This window comes from Prionailurus viverrinus, chromosome B4, assembly GCF_022837055.1.
Source record: "Prionailurus viverrinus isolate Anna chromosome B4, UM_Priviv_1.0, whole genome shotgun sequence".
In the NCBI taxonomy this organism is placed as follows: domain Eukaryota; kingdom Metazoa; phylum Chordata; class Mammalia; order Carnivora; family Felidae; genus Prionailurus; species Prionailurus viverrinus.
The window spans coordinates 11,353,802-11,369,230 of record NC_062567.1 but is presented as its reverse complement, the minus strand read 5'-3'; the positions used below and the strand labels follow the sequence as shown (position 1 = coordinate 11,369,230).

The window sequence follows — 15,429 nt, the reverse complement described above, 5'->3', positions numbered from 1 at the left end:
TCTCTTTGGATTTTAGGTCAATTTCCCAGCAAAACTATAAGGTGTTTCTTATGCACATCTACCCTCTTTTTATAGTCTCTCTACACCATATCATTGTGCCTACCCAGCTTGAGACAGCCACGCTCAGCTCCTTATGTTCCTTCTCTCTCCCTGCCCTCTTGGAATGTCTCTGCCTCAAATTATACCCACACCCAGCAAGTTACCACCAGGTCCCCATCTCCTCCTAAGCTGGGTGGGGATGCGGTTAATCATCCCATAGGGCTCCGTGCCTCTTAGGATTAACATGACTTTCAAAGCCCTGTTCCCCACAGATCAACCCAACCAGCCTCCCCTCCTCTAGCTTCCGGCCTTGCTCAAATGCACCAACCATACTGAATTTCCTCAGGTTCCTCAAATGGAGTCATGTTCTTGCTTATCTCCAGGCTCTATGACTGGCTGTTCCCCAGCTGCATTGCCTTATTCTTCCCTCCCTGGCACATGGACGATATTCATTTGTATTTGTTGAATCAAAGCAGCCAGTAATTAACTAATCCAATGATTAAATCAGTTAGCTGCTAGTAATGCTTTAAAGTATTACCTTCCTATGTATTAATGTTAGTTGTCTTAATTGTATTATGGTCAACTGGTGAGATATGTATATATATATATATATGTGTGTGTGTGTGTGTGTGTATGTATGTATGTATATATGTATATGTATGCATATATATGTATATGTATGTATGTATATATGTATGTATGTATTTTTTTTACAAATATATGTATATTTAGTTAGTTGTGTGTGTGTATACTGAGAAGTATAAAGGAAAAATGATGTATTCGTTTGACCTGGGGTGAGGTGAAGTAAGATTTCTATTTCAGATTCAAAATGTTATTAACCAATACATTGTTGACTATTATTTTCCGTAGCTTTTCTTTAAAAGTATGTGCTTCAGTAGCGGGCCAGAGCATTTCAAATACAATAGGTGAGCATGTCTTCATTTTTACACTCCTATGCTACACTGAGAAAAGTTAACAATAAATGTTCCTCTGCAGACCCTATTAAACTTTCAATGAGCCTGTTTCTAATATTAAGATTTCTTGGGGCGCCTGGGTGGCGCAGTCGGTTAAGCGTCCGACTTCAGCCAGGTCACGATCTCGCGGTCCGGGAGTTCGAGCCCCGCGTCAGGCTCTGGGCTGATGGCTCGGAGCCTGGAGCCTGTTTCCGATTCTGTGTCTCCCTCTCTCTCTGCCCCTCCCCTGTTCATGCTCTATCTCTCTCTGTCCCAAAAATAAATAAACGTTGAAAAAAAAAAAAAAAAAAAAAAAAAGATTTCTACTGTATATATGGAAACCTCTCTGTAAATATTCCTTGAATAATTGGTGTTAATATTATCTGTAAAAACAGATATCATCATGGGGGAGGGGGAAGTGACTGTGTCAAACCATTACAAAACAAGTTTCATAGCTTGGGGAGTATTTTATAAAACTTTTGCAGCTCGTGTATTTGTTTTTGATCCCAACTATGAAAACAATGTTTTCTGAATAAGCAAGTGGAAATAGAAATTCATTCGAGCACTGCATTCACTGAATACTTTGCCTTTCCTGATTATATTTGCTCTATTTCTGTCCCTTAGGCCTGACCGCCGAGGTATACTTGGATACTCTGAAACAAAAAGGAGCCGTCAAACGCACGCTTTTCCTTGACAACAATCAGTCACATTTCATTTTCTCTCTCACCATCAAGCGGCAGAAATCCCTCCAATGCCAGGACTTTGTCGTTTACCTCCGAGTGAGTGTTCCAGAATCACCCTTCTGGCCTCCTAACGTTCAGACTCCAATTCCAACCTTTTTTCTCTACCGGACCATCCTTCGGGTCCATAGAGATCCACATCTATTTTCATTTTATAGGAGGAAACTTTCTTCTGAGGGCCACACGCTCCATTTTTGAGCTTTTATTCAGCTGACCGAACAGCATGTGGCTATTAATTCCCAAAGCTTCTTTCTGTCCTGCACACTAGCCTGATAATAGTACTCGCTCAGGTGGTTTTTATATCTCACTGCCTCCCTCCCAAAAAACCATAAACATTAAACGCAATTTATTTGAATTTTTCTCCTGCGTGAGGATGCTCGGCCAGATGTTATCGATGTGCATTTCAGAGCCAAGTTGGGAAAACGTTCAGGCATTCAGTGCCTTTATTGAAAGTAATTTATAATTCTGTTTTTAAAGAAATGTATATTTACAGTAACTCCAAGACCTACCGTGGAATAAAAGAGCTGAAATATATATAACACTATTATCCCAGCTTTTTTACCAGTCGTGAGGTTATCCTCTTTCTTATTTTGTCTCCGCCCTTCGGGCCTTTGGGGGTACGACCCTCTCCCCCTGGAGGGCTTCTGTTTGTTTTTTCCGAGGGTGCTGAAGGTGTTTTGCAGTTCATGCAAGCTGAAAGAGATAATAAGAGAGGAAAAGAATCAAGATGTTTTCTTCTCCTGAGCCCAAGAGGACTCCTAAATGCGGCCAACCTCATGAAAATAAAAATTCACGAAACTTTCCATGACATTTATTGCGTATATGAGTATGTTTTTTTCCTTTGCAATTTAACCAATTTGTGTGAGTCACTGAGATCTGCAGAACCTGAAAACTGCCTCCAGAAGCATCTATTTCAACGAAGCCACAACTCTAAACGGTTTCGTTCCCGAGCATGTGTTAATTAATCCTATATACCACCTCAGTCAGCGTGTACCTAAGCCCGCTGCCGTGATAATTACCTCCTCGTTCATGTCCACTGACTGAGGTCACATGTTGCCTGCTTCTCGCAGACTAACATCATGTAGCTATTTCACAGAGCCTTCCTTGCGTTTGTGATTATTTTCCCTAGGATGAAACCGAATTCCGAGATAAATTATCTCCAATCAACATTAGTTTGAATTACAGTTTGGATGAATCCACCTTTAAAGAAGGCCTGGACGTGAAACCAATATTGAATTACTACAAGGAAAACACTGTCACCGAGCAGGTAGGTCCCCGACGGTCTTTGATGGTTGATTCTCGGTCAGGCCCTGGGCAGCGCTCCTGTGACCTTAACACCAAATCCAGCCTCTTTTGTTTTCGTTCCTGCGCACAAACTTGTAACGTTTGGGAGATTTTCCTAACGTGTTTCCTGAAACGCTGCATCACTGTGTTTTCAGAAGCCCTTCCCCTTGTGCAACCAAGACTTAATTTGTTCAAAATGTGGCTGTAATGGAATCAATACAGCCTCTGATCCTCAAAGTGCTGCCCGAGTACCTTCTTTATGGACATTTCCGAATGAATGGGGATCAGGCTATTATGTAAACGAAGTTATACCGGAAGATCACTGCCTTGCTTCGGGTTTTTAGCTGGGCAGAATTCACACAGAGAGAAACGAAAGCCTTGGTTTAATCTGTGGAATCGTTCATAGTTGTCAAGAAAAAAGGATGTGATTCAGGTTTTCCGAGATTATTCCTGATGCCTGTTTGCACAACACAGGCTCACATCCTGGTGGACTGTGGAGAAGACAACATGTGCATTCCTGACCTGAAGCTGTCAGCTAGACCGTAAGTTTAAATAAATAAACTTGTGCGTTTTATCTAATGGAATACAGGTGTTTATTTAAAGCTTCTCTGGAGAAAGTATACACTTCCAATGACTACAAAAAAAAAAAAAAATACCCTGTGTGAAATTCTTGAGCTTGGCAACACTTCGGGTCAGTCCTTTGTCACCGGTGTGAAATGAACACACCCAAGATTTTGCTTGGGCTGTTTTCATCTTTCAGCAAAAGCGGGAGAAAAAATGCTTTTGTTCAAAGTAAACCCATCTGGGGGGTGATTCAAGTTGTACGTACTTGCCTGAGTCGTGCGTGCAAGAGACTCAGGCTGGTTCTGTTTCCGCCTTAGCCCAAACCAGCTTGTGCGGGGCTCAAAAGCATCCTTAAAGTTGTCAAACCGTAATCGCTTTTACTTTGCTGAAACAACTATTTTAATGGCACTCTGGGGAGTCAGGCAGAAGGTGTCCCCAAGTCAAATTAAGAATCAAAAGTCTTTCCGGTTGCCTGTAATGGAGAGTCACCAGTCTAGCACTGGTAACTACACTGCATCTTGTGAGGGCAAGAAACAAGAGTCAGATGGACAACATCCTATGTCGGGAAAAACAGATTCAGGCTTCTCATCCCCAACACACACCCACCCAAGGCCCATCTCGCCACCAGTGTTTGGGAATCTGCTTGGCAGTCTTTTTAGGGGATGTTCTTCCCAAACTTCACGATTGAGCCAGGGTCCGAAACAACAGCTGTGATTGATTAAGGGTTAAAAGTGGCAAAATCGGCTCAGTTTGAGGTTTGGAGAGAAGGAAAATTCCTCAAAATACCTCAGAATCCTCCACCGGCTGAGACTTTATTGTATCTGCCTCTTTCCTTCCCTCTTACGGTTCTCTTGGCATCCACACCTCCCCCTGTCCGTTTCTAAAACGTCTCTGCCTTTTCACCCACTGCTCATCGTCTTCCTGTGGGGTGTGTTGAGTGATACGCCAGGGCTGCCTTATTCTGGCTTGGGAACCAATCATCCGATTTCCTGGATTTCTTTCTGGCAGATTAAGTATGTCAGTAGCCTGAAATTGACCACAGTGGGAGGATTTATGCCGCTGGAATCAGCAAATGCTACACATTGGTACTCTTTTTTTTTTTTTTTTTTGGTAATGTTCAGCGTTACCAGCACACCACTGGATGTCCTCCTGCTCTGCCCATACAGATGCAGTTCTCTTACTTCTTCTCACCACCCCCCCGTGATGATCCATCCATCTTCTTATCCAAGTCTCATATTTCCCCATCTTCCTTCTTTCCTTCCAAGTCCTTAGATAAAATATGTGTGAATCCAGAGAAGTATGGTAACTAATATTCCTTTTAAACTACGTTTTTAGAGATAAGTATCAGGTCATCATTGGAGATGAAAATCATCTTATGCTCGTAATCAATGCAAGAAATGAAGGAGAAGGTGCCTACGAAGCTGAACTCTTCGTGATGATACCAGAAGAGGCAGATTATGTTGGGATTGAACGCAGCAACAAGGTAATGCCTTGCCCAGTATTTGAAGTCGGAAAGAACTCAGGTATATATTTGAAGTCAAAGCGACATTAAGTAGAACCATCTTAGCTGAGACTTTCTTCCCAAATGAAGGAGAACAAAATGGCACCCGGCTTTGCTAATCATAATAGCAGTGAGCCAGGAAGGGGAGGTGGTCTTAAGTAATATTAATATCTTTCTTGGCCATAGTGCAAAGATCAGTTGGCCAAAGATGGAGAGCTGAAGCAAGGAAGAGAATACAGCTGGCTGAGAGAAGAATCTCACTAATGTGATCTATCAGCTAGACTCCCCTGTTAACTCCCACCCTCGCTGGCTGTTTTCAGGCCTTTGTTTTTAGTTCCCTTCGTTTCAAGCAGGTCCCGGGAGCTCTGGTTTTCATTATTGCTTATAGAGGAAGGTCTGACCAATCCCAGCTGAGCACTGATAACAGCAGAGACAGGCACTGGAAAGGAAACACGTTCATTTTTCTTTCTTCGTGGCCCACCTTTTGGGGACCAGGACCGAGAAAAGCCAGGTCTTTGTCATTATTTGCTGGTCGGGCAATGCCACCATTTATTAAACTGACAATGCTTTTTACGATCTTTCCTCTCCTTTATCAGAACATGAATCTTCCCACTCAGGGTATCCTCAGGTTCTGCTGTGTTTTTAATCACTTGGTCTAAAAACACATTAAAAATACATTGCAGGACAGTGGGGAAAGTCCCTCATTTTCAGAAATGTACAGACTCACAATCAAGGACAGAGACCCACTTTAACATTCCCTCATGGCCACCTCTGTGCTTCACATAGAACGAGGCACAACAGGAACTCCTTTGAGACATGCCGAGGGATTTGTTCATTGAACTACTATTTGTTAAATGTCTGTTAATTTCCAAATACCACATACTTTGAGGCGTATGAACATTCTAATGACTAAATAATTTTTTTTTAATTTTAAGTTTATTTATTTATTTTGAGGGTGTGGGGGAGAGACAGCAACGGGGGAGGGGCAGAGAGCAAGACAGAGAGAATCCCAAACAGGCTCAGCGCGGTCAGCATAGAGCCCAACATGGGGCTCAAACTCATGAACCACAAGATCATGACCTGAGCTGAAATCAAAAGTCAGTTGCATACCCAACTAAGCCGCCCAGGTGCCCCATAAAGACTAAATAATTTAATGAAAAACGATTTCTCTCAAGAGATGTTAGCAGGGGTACCTGGCTAGCTCAGTCAGAAGAGCATGTGACTCTTGATCTCAGGGTCATGGGTTCGAGCCCCACGTTGGGTGTAGAGATTACTTTAAAAATTTTTTTTAATGTTTTTTAATTTATTCTTTTAAATTTTTTTTTCTTTTCAACGTTTTTATTTATTTTTGGGACAGAGAGAGACAGAGCATGAACCGGGGAGGGGCAGAGAGAGAGGGAGACACAGAATCGGAAACAGGCTCCAGGCTCTGAGCCAGCAGCCCAGAGCCTGACGCAGGGCTCGAACTCAGGGACCGCGAGATCGTGACCTGGCTGAAGTCGGACGCTTAACCGACTGCGCCACCCAGGCGCCCCGAATGTTTTTTATTTATTCTTAAGAGAGAGAGAGACAGAGCACGAGTGGATGAGGGGCAGAACAAGAGAGGGACACAGAATCCGAAGCAGGCTCCAGGCTCTGAGCTGTCAGCACAGAGCCCCACGAGGGGCTCAAACCCACAAGCTGTTGAGATCATTACCTGAGCCGGAGTCGGACGCCCAACCAACTGAGCCACCCAGGCACCCCTAGAAATTATTAAAAAAAAAAAAAAGTAGACAATAACTTAAAAAAAATTAATGTCAGAAAACTGTTGCAATGTTGATACTTCATAGGCATTTATAGATGCAGAGATTATTAAATTCTCTACTCACCCCTCTAGGCGTGCGGTTTCTGTGTTGGTTAAATTATCTTCTTAGTGAAAAATAGATAAATAAATCCAGGTGAGTGATCATCACATATCTTTGACAGTCATAGAATCATTACGAGTTTCTGTTGGAGAAATTTATGGAAAAATATCACCTGTACACACTTACATGCAAATACTATGTAAACAAACAAAGAAATGAGGCTCGAGTATGTTATTTTTAAAAATGTTCCGTGGCTTCACTCATGTTTTCATTTCAGTTCCTTTGTGTCATTCCACCCCCGACTTCATTAAACAAAGCGTCTTTTCTAAAATGTTCTTTTAGCAAAACATCCAGTTTACCGTGGACGTGGTTGCATGGAAAATACGGGAGAATGCTTATCGTTTCCATCTCTGGCTGTAAACATTACAACGGACATCGTCCACAGTCTCAAATAAGCCCCTTAACTTTTTTTCTTCCATCAGCTTCCCTTGGGCAGAGACTTAGCTCAGTCTTTGAATCTCGCATGACTGAAGCCACATTCTAATTTGTTCTTTCTCTCTAAGCAGTTTGAGGTTTGCGTACCTTTGTTTTTGAACTCAGCTCAAGGGTTTTTTTTAGACAATCTTCTCTCAGGGGAAAACGTATTAGGATTATCTGATTGTAAGTTTTGTTATTCTTTTGTTGAACACATTCATCATTTCAAAAATATAAATGCTGACCATCTCCTTCTCTGGAAACCTTCACCGAGCCAGACTTCATACTTCCCTTTGCTGACTTTTTCTAAAACGTTCTAGGAATAAGGGCTTGTGTGCTTTATGTGATGATTATGATTGGCATTATTATTATGGCAAAAATCTATGTAATATATTTTAGCATTTTAACCATTTCTAAGTGTGTCATTCAATGGGATTAAGTGCATTCACATGATTGCGCAACCTTTACGTAAAACCATCCAGCGAAGAACTTTTTCATCTTCCCAGATGGAAACCCTGTACTCACGCGACGCTAACACCTGTTCCCCCAGCCCCTGGTAACCACAGGTCGGCTTTCTGTCTCTGTGCATTTGGTATCCGGGGGACCTCACGGACCACCTCCCATGCCTCCTGGCCACCTCACGTCCAGCGTGTCCAGAACTAGATTTGTCAACCTCCCAGACTCACGCTTCTCCCGCCTCCATGGCCTGGGTCAGAGAAAGGCACCAGGAGCCACCTCGTTTCTCCAGCCCACCTCTGTCCCCAGTTCATCTCTTCTCTCCACCTAACTGCTCCTGACACCGCCTTCATCAGAGCTGGCCTGATCTTCTGCCGAGGTCACAAATGTCTCCTAACTAATCTCCCCATCTCCCTGCCTCCCCTCCCCTCTCTGCAAGGGGTCGTCCTCTCCCTAAAATGTAAATCTGACCACAGCACCCTCTTGCTGCAACCCCTCATTAAGTCCCCATTGCTTTGAGGATAAAGCCCAAAGCCCCTCAGTAACTACCGAGGCCCTTGCTTCTGTCACCCCTGTTCACCTCTGTAGCCTCTCGTCCCTGGGCTTGGATCCTTTCCCTTCCCCCGCACCCTACATGCCAGCAGGACGGAATTTCTTTCCAGTTCCTGGAGTACACGTGTGCTCTGTTGCCACAAGAGTTTGTGGCTGCTGCTCATTCTCTCGGACGCACCAACTCCACTCCCTCCTCCCCTTTATCCAGCTCACTTCTTTCTCTTTACCCTTCAAGTCTCAGCTCGGTCATGATTGAGGCTGCAAACGTGTATTGAAGAATCGAGATGGGCTGGGCACTGCTCTGAGATCTTATATGGGTTTAATTTACTCAATCTTCGTAGTGGACTTGTAGCAAAACAGCAAGGCTATCGGTATCCCCCACTTACAGAGGAGGAGAGATTTACTAACATGCCTAACACAGCTGTTGCCTAGCATACACCTCACTGGTGGGTCCAACCCCGTGCTCTTAACCACCGGTCTGCACTGCCCCCCAGCAGCCTGATGTCACCTCCTTCAATCTGCTACTTACATCTAAGTGCATAACCTTCTCTATCACTATGAATCTCTCCTATCGTAAAACTGAAACTGCACTGATTATGTTTCCATTGCTTTTCACAATGCTTGTGATTACTTATTACGGTTGTTACAGTAATTGGAAATGCGGTGAGGACGAGGAGTTTTTATCAGTTCCTGGTAAATAGCAGGTACACAGTACATATTTTTGGTGAATGAATAATATGTTAAGAGCTATAAATGGATTACAGCAAGAGTGTCCCTGGAACAGCTAAGGAAAATAATCTAGAAATATCTAGAAAAACAATCATTGTTCCTCTCACTCAGAGAAAGGAAGTAAAGGTTAAAAAAAGAAAAAGGGTGGGAGGGACTGGGGAAAGAAAAGATCTTTGATTGATGTGAAAAAGCTATTTCTAGAAAGCTGGGAAAAATGTACATATAACTTTTAACCTTTAGATAAGATAAAAATATTTACTATAGAAACTAACTTTGAATTATATATTCAAAGGGCTCGTGGACATTTTAAAAAACGTTTTTGCTGGGTTCTTTTTTTCTGTTTTCAGGATTGACTTAATAATTTGAACACAAACATCTCTGTACAATTAGGGTTAGTTACAGATCCTTAAGAATTTTGGGGCGCCTAGGTGGCTTGGTCGGTTAAGCGTCCGACTTCGGCTCAGGTCATGATCTCGCGGTTCGTGAGTTCGAGCCCCGCGTCAGGCTCTGTGCTGTCAGCCTCTCTCTCTGCTCTGTGTGTCTCCCTCTCTCTCTGCTCCTCCCTTGTTCATGCTCTGTCTCTGTCTCAAAAATAAATAAACGTTAAAAAAAAAATTAAAAAAAAGAATTTAAATACATGCTAATACTATCTTTCAGAGGAGAGAGCATTACCAGCTTTTTGAAAATATGTATCTTAGCTGCCTAGATACTAATGTGTCATGCAAGTTATTTAGAGAGAGCATATATTAAGGTGCCTCCAGATATCAGTCAGTTGCTCCTTTCTGATCATTCTGAACAGACTTTTCAGTGGGTGTTCCTACCTGGTTGACTGCAGGAGGGAGGGTGTGTGTGTGTGTGTGTGTGTGTGTGTGGTTTTTAATTTATTTTTGAGAGAGAGTGTGAGCAGGGGACAGAAAGAGAGGGAGACACAGAATCCGTAGCAGGCTCCAGGCTCTGAGCTGTCAGCACAGAGCCGGACGTGGGGCTCCAACTCATAGACTGCAAGATCATGACCTGAGCTGAAGTCAGACACTTAACTGCCTGAGCCCCCCAGGCGCCCCCAGGAGGGAGGATTTTATAATTAGTTGTGTTTCCATTCATTTCAGCCCCGTCTTAGCAAAGCGTGTGATCCGCTTCTGCTGTCTCCTGACACCATTTACTGCTCTGTGCCCAACACGGCTCCAGGCACTGGGAATAATAGAGATACAAAAACCCCTGTCCCCCTGAGGTTAATTTTCTCGAAGCAAAATTAACAAAATTTTTCACCTTGATGTCTGGTTGTTTGTCTAGCTTCTCATTGTTTTGGTGTTGGATCTTGGTTTTTCTCAGTGAAGTGGGAAGAATGGGATAGAGGGTGATTTCTGAAACTTTTACATGAGAATTCACATTACTTCCCTAAATGAAATTTCAGTAGAGCTGACAGATGGACAGATGGTCCTCATACTTGGAACGCTCTTCCTTCCACGGACCTCTCCTGGGGCGGAAATTCCCAAAAGGTTGCTCCTTGTGAAGGTCCTCCTGTTGTCAGCTTATCTCTGGGTATCAGGATGACGGGTCATGTTAGTGGCACTTCGTAAGTTAGAGGGAAATAAGGGGTGAACGTTTGTAGCTATCACCGGAGGTGGAGCAGGGCCACAGGGACATCAGGTTTTGGAAAATGGAAAGGGACTAAGGGTGGACAGCAAGGTGCGGATTTCGAGGCAGCTGGGAGTAGCATCAAGACACGAGAGAGACCTGACTCAGAGGGAAGAAGTTCAAAGATAAAGCTCCCTCACTTCTCCCTTTCGTTTGCTGTAACCTTGAGAACTTGTCCTGCACAGAGCTCTAAACGCCTCTTCAAACTTGAGTTTTTATACTTTCTGATGAGAACAGGCTGTAAGGGGAAGAAGGGAGACGGGAAGCACTGGGGAAACACGAAAGCGTTCTCTTCCCGTCTTGAGTATTTAGAGGAACGAACAAAGATCGTTGTGTCACCTCAAAATTAGGACCATGGTGTGTAGGAATCTGTGTTCAGAGCAGTTCTCTTGCACATGCTCACCGAGGCATACGATACCCTCTGCTAATAGCCGCCATTTCATCTTGGCAAGAATAAATTTGTTCCATGGTGGTTACTCATCTGTGATCCTCCTGGCCCAAATGTAACATTAGCAATAGTGCAAATAATTTCTAAAACGTTCCTTGTTGCACCTGGTAAGCATTTTGCCCCTCCGTGAAACACATCGCGCTTACCGCTCCAACCTCCTTCTAAAATTAAACTCTGATCTTTTTGGCTCCCAAGCGTCTCTTCCGAGTTAATGGTCACTCCGTGAACTCCTGGGCACGGAGGCCCACACAGGTGTTTGAAATCAAGGGAAGCTTGCCGCCCACACCGCGTTGCCTTTGTGACCGGATGTAACTTATTTGCCACCCCACCCCCCACCCCGAGCTCCATGCTGGTGTTCTTTCCCACTGCAGGGGCTACGTCCACTGAGCTGTGAGTACAAGATGGAAAATACAAGCCGGATGGTGGTGTGTGACCTTGGCAACCCTATGGTGGCTGGAACAAATGTAAGAGAAACCCAGAAGCCCTTCCTAAGTTCTAATTGCATTTTAAAGACAGCTCGTGGAAAGCGCCCCCACTGGCACTCAGCTGTTTAGCACCTGGTAACGAAAAACAGATTAGGCAGGAAACGACCGCGGGGGGGGGGGGGGGGGGGGGGGGGGGGTTGCATTGTATCCTATACAGGGTGGGAACCCTGAGGTTAAACACACGTAAAGATGGATACTTTTATATGCTTTCTCTTTTGATTTTACTCTTTTTTAAATTTTTTTTTTCAACGTTTATTTATTTTTGGGACAGAGAGAGACAGAGCATGAACGGGGGAGGGGCAGAGAGAGAGGGAGACACAGAATCGGAAACAGGCTCCAGGCTCTGAACCATCAGCCCAGAGCCCGACGCGGGGCTCGAACTCACGGACCGCGAGATCGTGACCTGGCTGAAGTCGGACGCTTAACCGACTGCGCCACCCAGGCGCCCCGTCTTTTGATTTTACTCTTAACATGTCTTTTGGATGGTACACATCTATGAAGACTTTTTTTTTTCTTTTTTACTACAGATCTTTTCTTGGGATATTTGTTTCTTTGAGTCTCACGGCAGTTCAATTGTTTTCTCGGTATTGTCCATAAATGACTTAAGAAATAACATAAGTAAAGATTTTAGCAAAGGTGATTACACTTGGATTTTTGACATACGTCCCGTATGGGTATCATTCACAGGATTTTCATATTAAATATGTTACCATGATCTAGGTTTTGAGTCAGCTTTGCCAGGTCTATATTTTCCATGCATTTGAATTTGAGAATAATACCGAAATGTGTTTTGTAGCAAGAAAAAAGAGTTAATAGTGATCTGTAATGTGAATTTGGAAGAATAAAGACACGTTTTTGTTCTTCTTTTCCTTGTTTCCAGATTTAGGAACTTCTCATTCGGGTTTTTCTTGTGGACAATAAGTTAATTTTATGCAATTGCCATTTAAGTACACATAGGAATTTGTTGTAATTAATATCCCAGTGGACATACTTATTATGAAGTCATAAATCAGAAAAAAATTCTGAAATCTGCAAATACTGAATATTTAAATGTTTCATAAACTAAACATATGTATTTCCTCTGTTTTAAATTAGATATGATTATCAATGAAGTGGCCTATTTTGAAAAAAATTTCATAAAAATTCATAATTGCATAGGGTTTGTATTAGAATAGCTTCCCAAAGTATATTCCAAAGAGCTGTTGATCCCTTGAGATAAGACTTTAAAGGGAGTTCTGTGGTCACTGCTGGGTATCATATTCTCCTCTGGAACATTTAGGTGCACATTCGCATTTTAAAGGTGCTGAGAAGTCCTGCAGTAAATAAACCTTTTAGCCCAAGATCTCTCACATTTATTTTGATGCATTTGAAAGTATCAAGTAATTCCTATTCCCAATTTTTACTTTAGGGTATTCTGCTACAATATTTTTGCTTTTTTACACTCTAAAATTAAATAATATTTTTGCTTTTTTTACACACTTTTTATGCTCTATAAAGTGTGCCAAGCTATAGTCTGGTAAATTCACTTGTTAGCCCAAAAGAAGTAACTATTTAAATGAAAAGATAAAATTTTATAACAGTTTTTTATTAGCTAACATATACTGATTTGCTCTCTGTGTTATAAATGCATCACTAAGAACTTTTTTTATGTTATCTCGTTAAGTTTTCACAACCAACAATCCCATTAGTTGAGTATTTCTCCTATGTTATAGATGAGGAGATTGAGACTGAGAGATATCAGATAAATTTCCCCAAATCACACAGATAATGAACGATGAAACCAAGATTCGAACCGGGACCTCACACAAAGGTCCATGTTCTGTCTGGTCTGCAAAATTGGGAAAAGTATTTGGATAAAAAACGAATGAATAACAGACAAGATGAGATTTTTAAACGAAGCCATGAAAGACAGAAGTGGGATTTCTCAGCTGAGAAATTGGGACATTTTCCATTAGAATCCTTTTGTCCAGAAACTAACAAATCCTTTTGCTGGTTATCAAGAAAAATCCCAATCACCTAAGATGGCATGAAGAAGAGGCCTACCTAACACTAAAGAGGAACAGATTGACATGGGAACCGTGGCAGTTGCATGACATTTTATAAAAATGACCAGGCACTCATTCCTTTTTCAGTATTACAAGTGTTCAACCTCAACCAGAGATCATCCAAGGTCATTAATAACAAATAATAATCTTGGAGCAAAACTGGCCACTGGTGTCATTCAAAGTGGAGGGTAAAAATGCAGTGTGGTCTTGACCATGGATGTGTTTATGTGTGAAATGATGTCTGCCCATTTTACCAGCAAGTAATTTTTTGGAAGTCAAGGAGGTAAATTGTTTGTATTCCTTTATCTGTGAGGTCTCTAGTGGAAGAAACCTAATAGCTTTCTTATCTCACCCTTTAATGCCCTTAAAACACATCAAATTTTATTGCATTCTGTTTTCTTTTAAAACACTTTGATTTATTTACTTCTTCATTTTTGTACTTAAAAAAAAAAATACTCTCAGTGGATCGTAGTAAAATTCCAAATATAAAAGCAGCCCTAAATATTAAAAAGCATCATAAATCACCAGAAACATTTAGTTAAGTCCCACACCAATATTTAAAAAAAAAAAAAAAAAAAGTTTTCGAGTGACATTTTATTTTAATTTAACAAAACATTCAAGGTAGTATTCAGAAGTATTCCTCCTGATTTGTAAGTAGTAATGTCATTTTCATATAATAGCTATAGTCCTATAAAATAGGTGCCAACAGGATTTATAAAAACTTGGAAAATCTCTCAAGCAGGAAGACGAGTAAGTGGTGGTTCAGCAAAGTTCCTTTAGAATCAACGCCCAGATATTTGGTGTTTGGTTCTAGCTGAGAACACATGTGTCTCTTACAATATGAAATTGTCACATCTTTATTGTATCTTTGTCCCAGGCTGAATTGTTCTGTAATGAGGACCGACATTAGCCAGGCTTCATCCCAATAGAGTAAGATCCCCACCACTGGAACTGTTTTTAGTGCATCCCTTCTGTATGCCTGGTTCCAAGCTAGAGTCTGACAATATCAAGATGAAAATATACAACGCCCATTCAATAAGAAACTCAACATTAACACTATCGGAGGTTGCAAAGAAGGAGGTGGGGGAAATAAAGAGAAAAATTTCTGCCTGACCGGGCCTGTGGGATCGGATAGTATGTTGCAGGAGGATCTCTTGTCCTGAGCTTTGAAGCATGAGAAGAACATCTTCAAGTAGAAGAAAGCAGCAAAGTTTTAAGGTTTTCAAAGAAGGGGGGGAGTGTATGTGCAAAGTCCCAGGGGTCTGACCAAAAATGGCACATTTGATATCATAAAAGAATTCATCATGGCTGGGGCATAAGGATGCATAGGCTTAATAGATACACATGGGTTTAAATCCCAGCTTTGCTGCTCATCAGTTGTGATACCTTGGACGAGTCACATTCAAATGGGAGAATCACCACATTTAGGAAAGTTTGGAGCAGTGCACTGACATGATATATATAAAGCCACTGGGGCAGTGCTTGGCTTGTAACGCATTCAGTAAGGGCTAGGGAAATGGTGACGATTTATGATTAGAATGATGATTTATTATTAGTTCATATTACTACTGGTTCATATTAACACGAGTTTTTAATCAATGATCTGAGTCTCGGGGTGTAGTGGCCTTGAGTGCAGGTTCCAGAGTCAGCTTGCAAGAATTTCAATTCCAACTCTACAGC

The 15,429-nt window shown here is 42.1% G+C and overlaps 1 protein-coding gene across 1 annotated transcript in view; it reads left to right on the top strand.

Moving 5' to 3' along the window:
* ITGA8 (integrin subunit alpha 8) overlaps nucleotides 1-15,429 on the top strand; it is a 206,746-nt gene that overhangs the window by 134,485 nt on the left and 56,832 nt on the right. Inside the window, exons 17-22 of the mRNA XM_047868227.1 lie at nucleotides 910-965; nucleotides 1,617-1,771; nucleotides 2,862-2,999; nucleotides 3,491-3,558; nucleotides 4,916-5,063; nucleotides 11,591-11,683. Of these exons, the coding sequence (XP_047724183.1) occupies nucleotides 910-965; nucleotides 1,617-1,771; nucleotides 2,862-2,999; nucleotides 3,491-3,558; nucleotides 4,916-5,063; nucleotides 11,591-11,683 (658 nt within the window). The remainder of the gene's footprint in view (nucleotides 1-909; nucleotides 966-1,616; nucleotides 1,772-2,861; nucleotides 3,000-3,490; nucleotides 3,559-4,915; nucleotides 5,064-11,590; nucleotides 11,684-15,429) is intronic.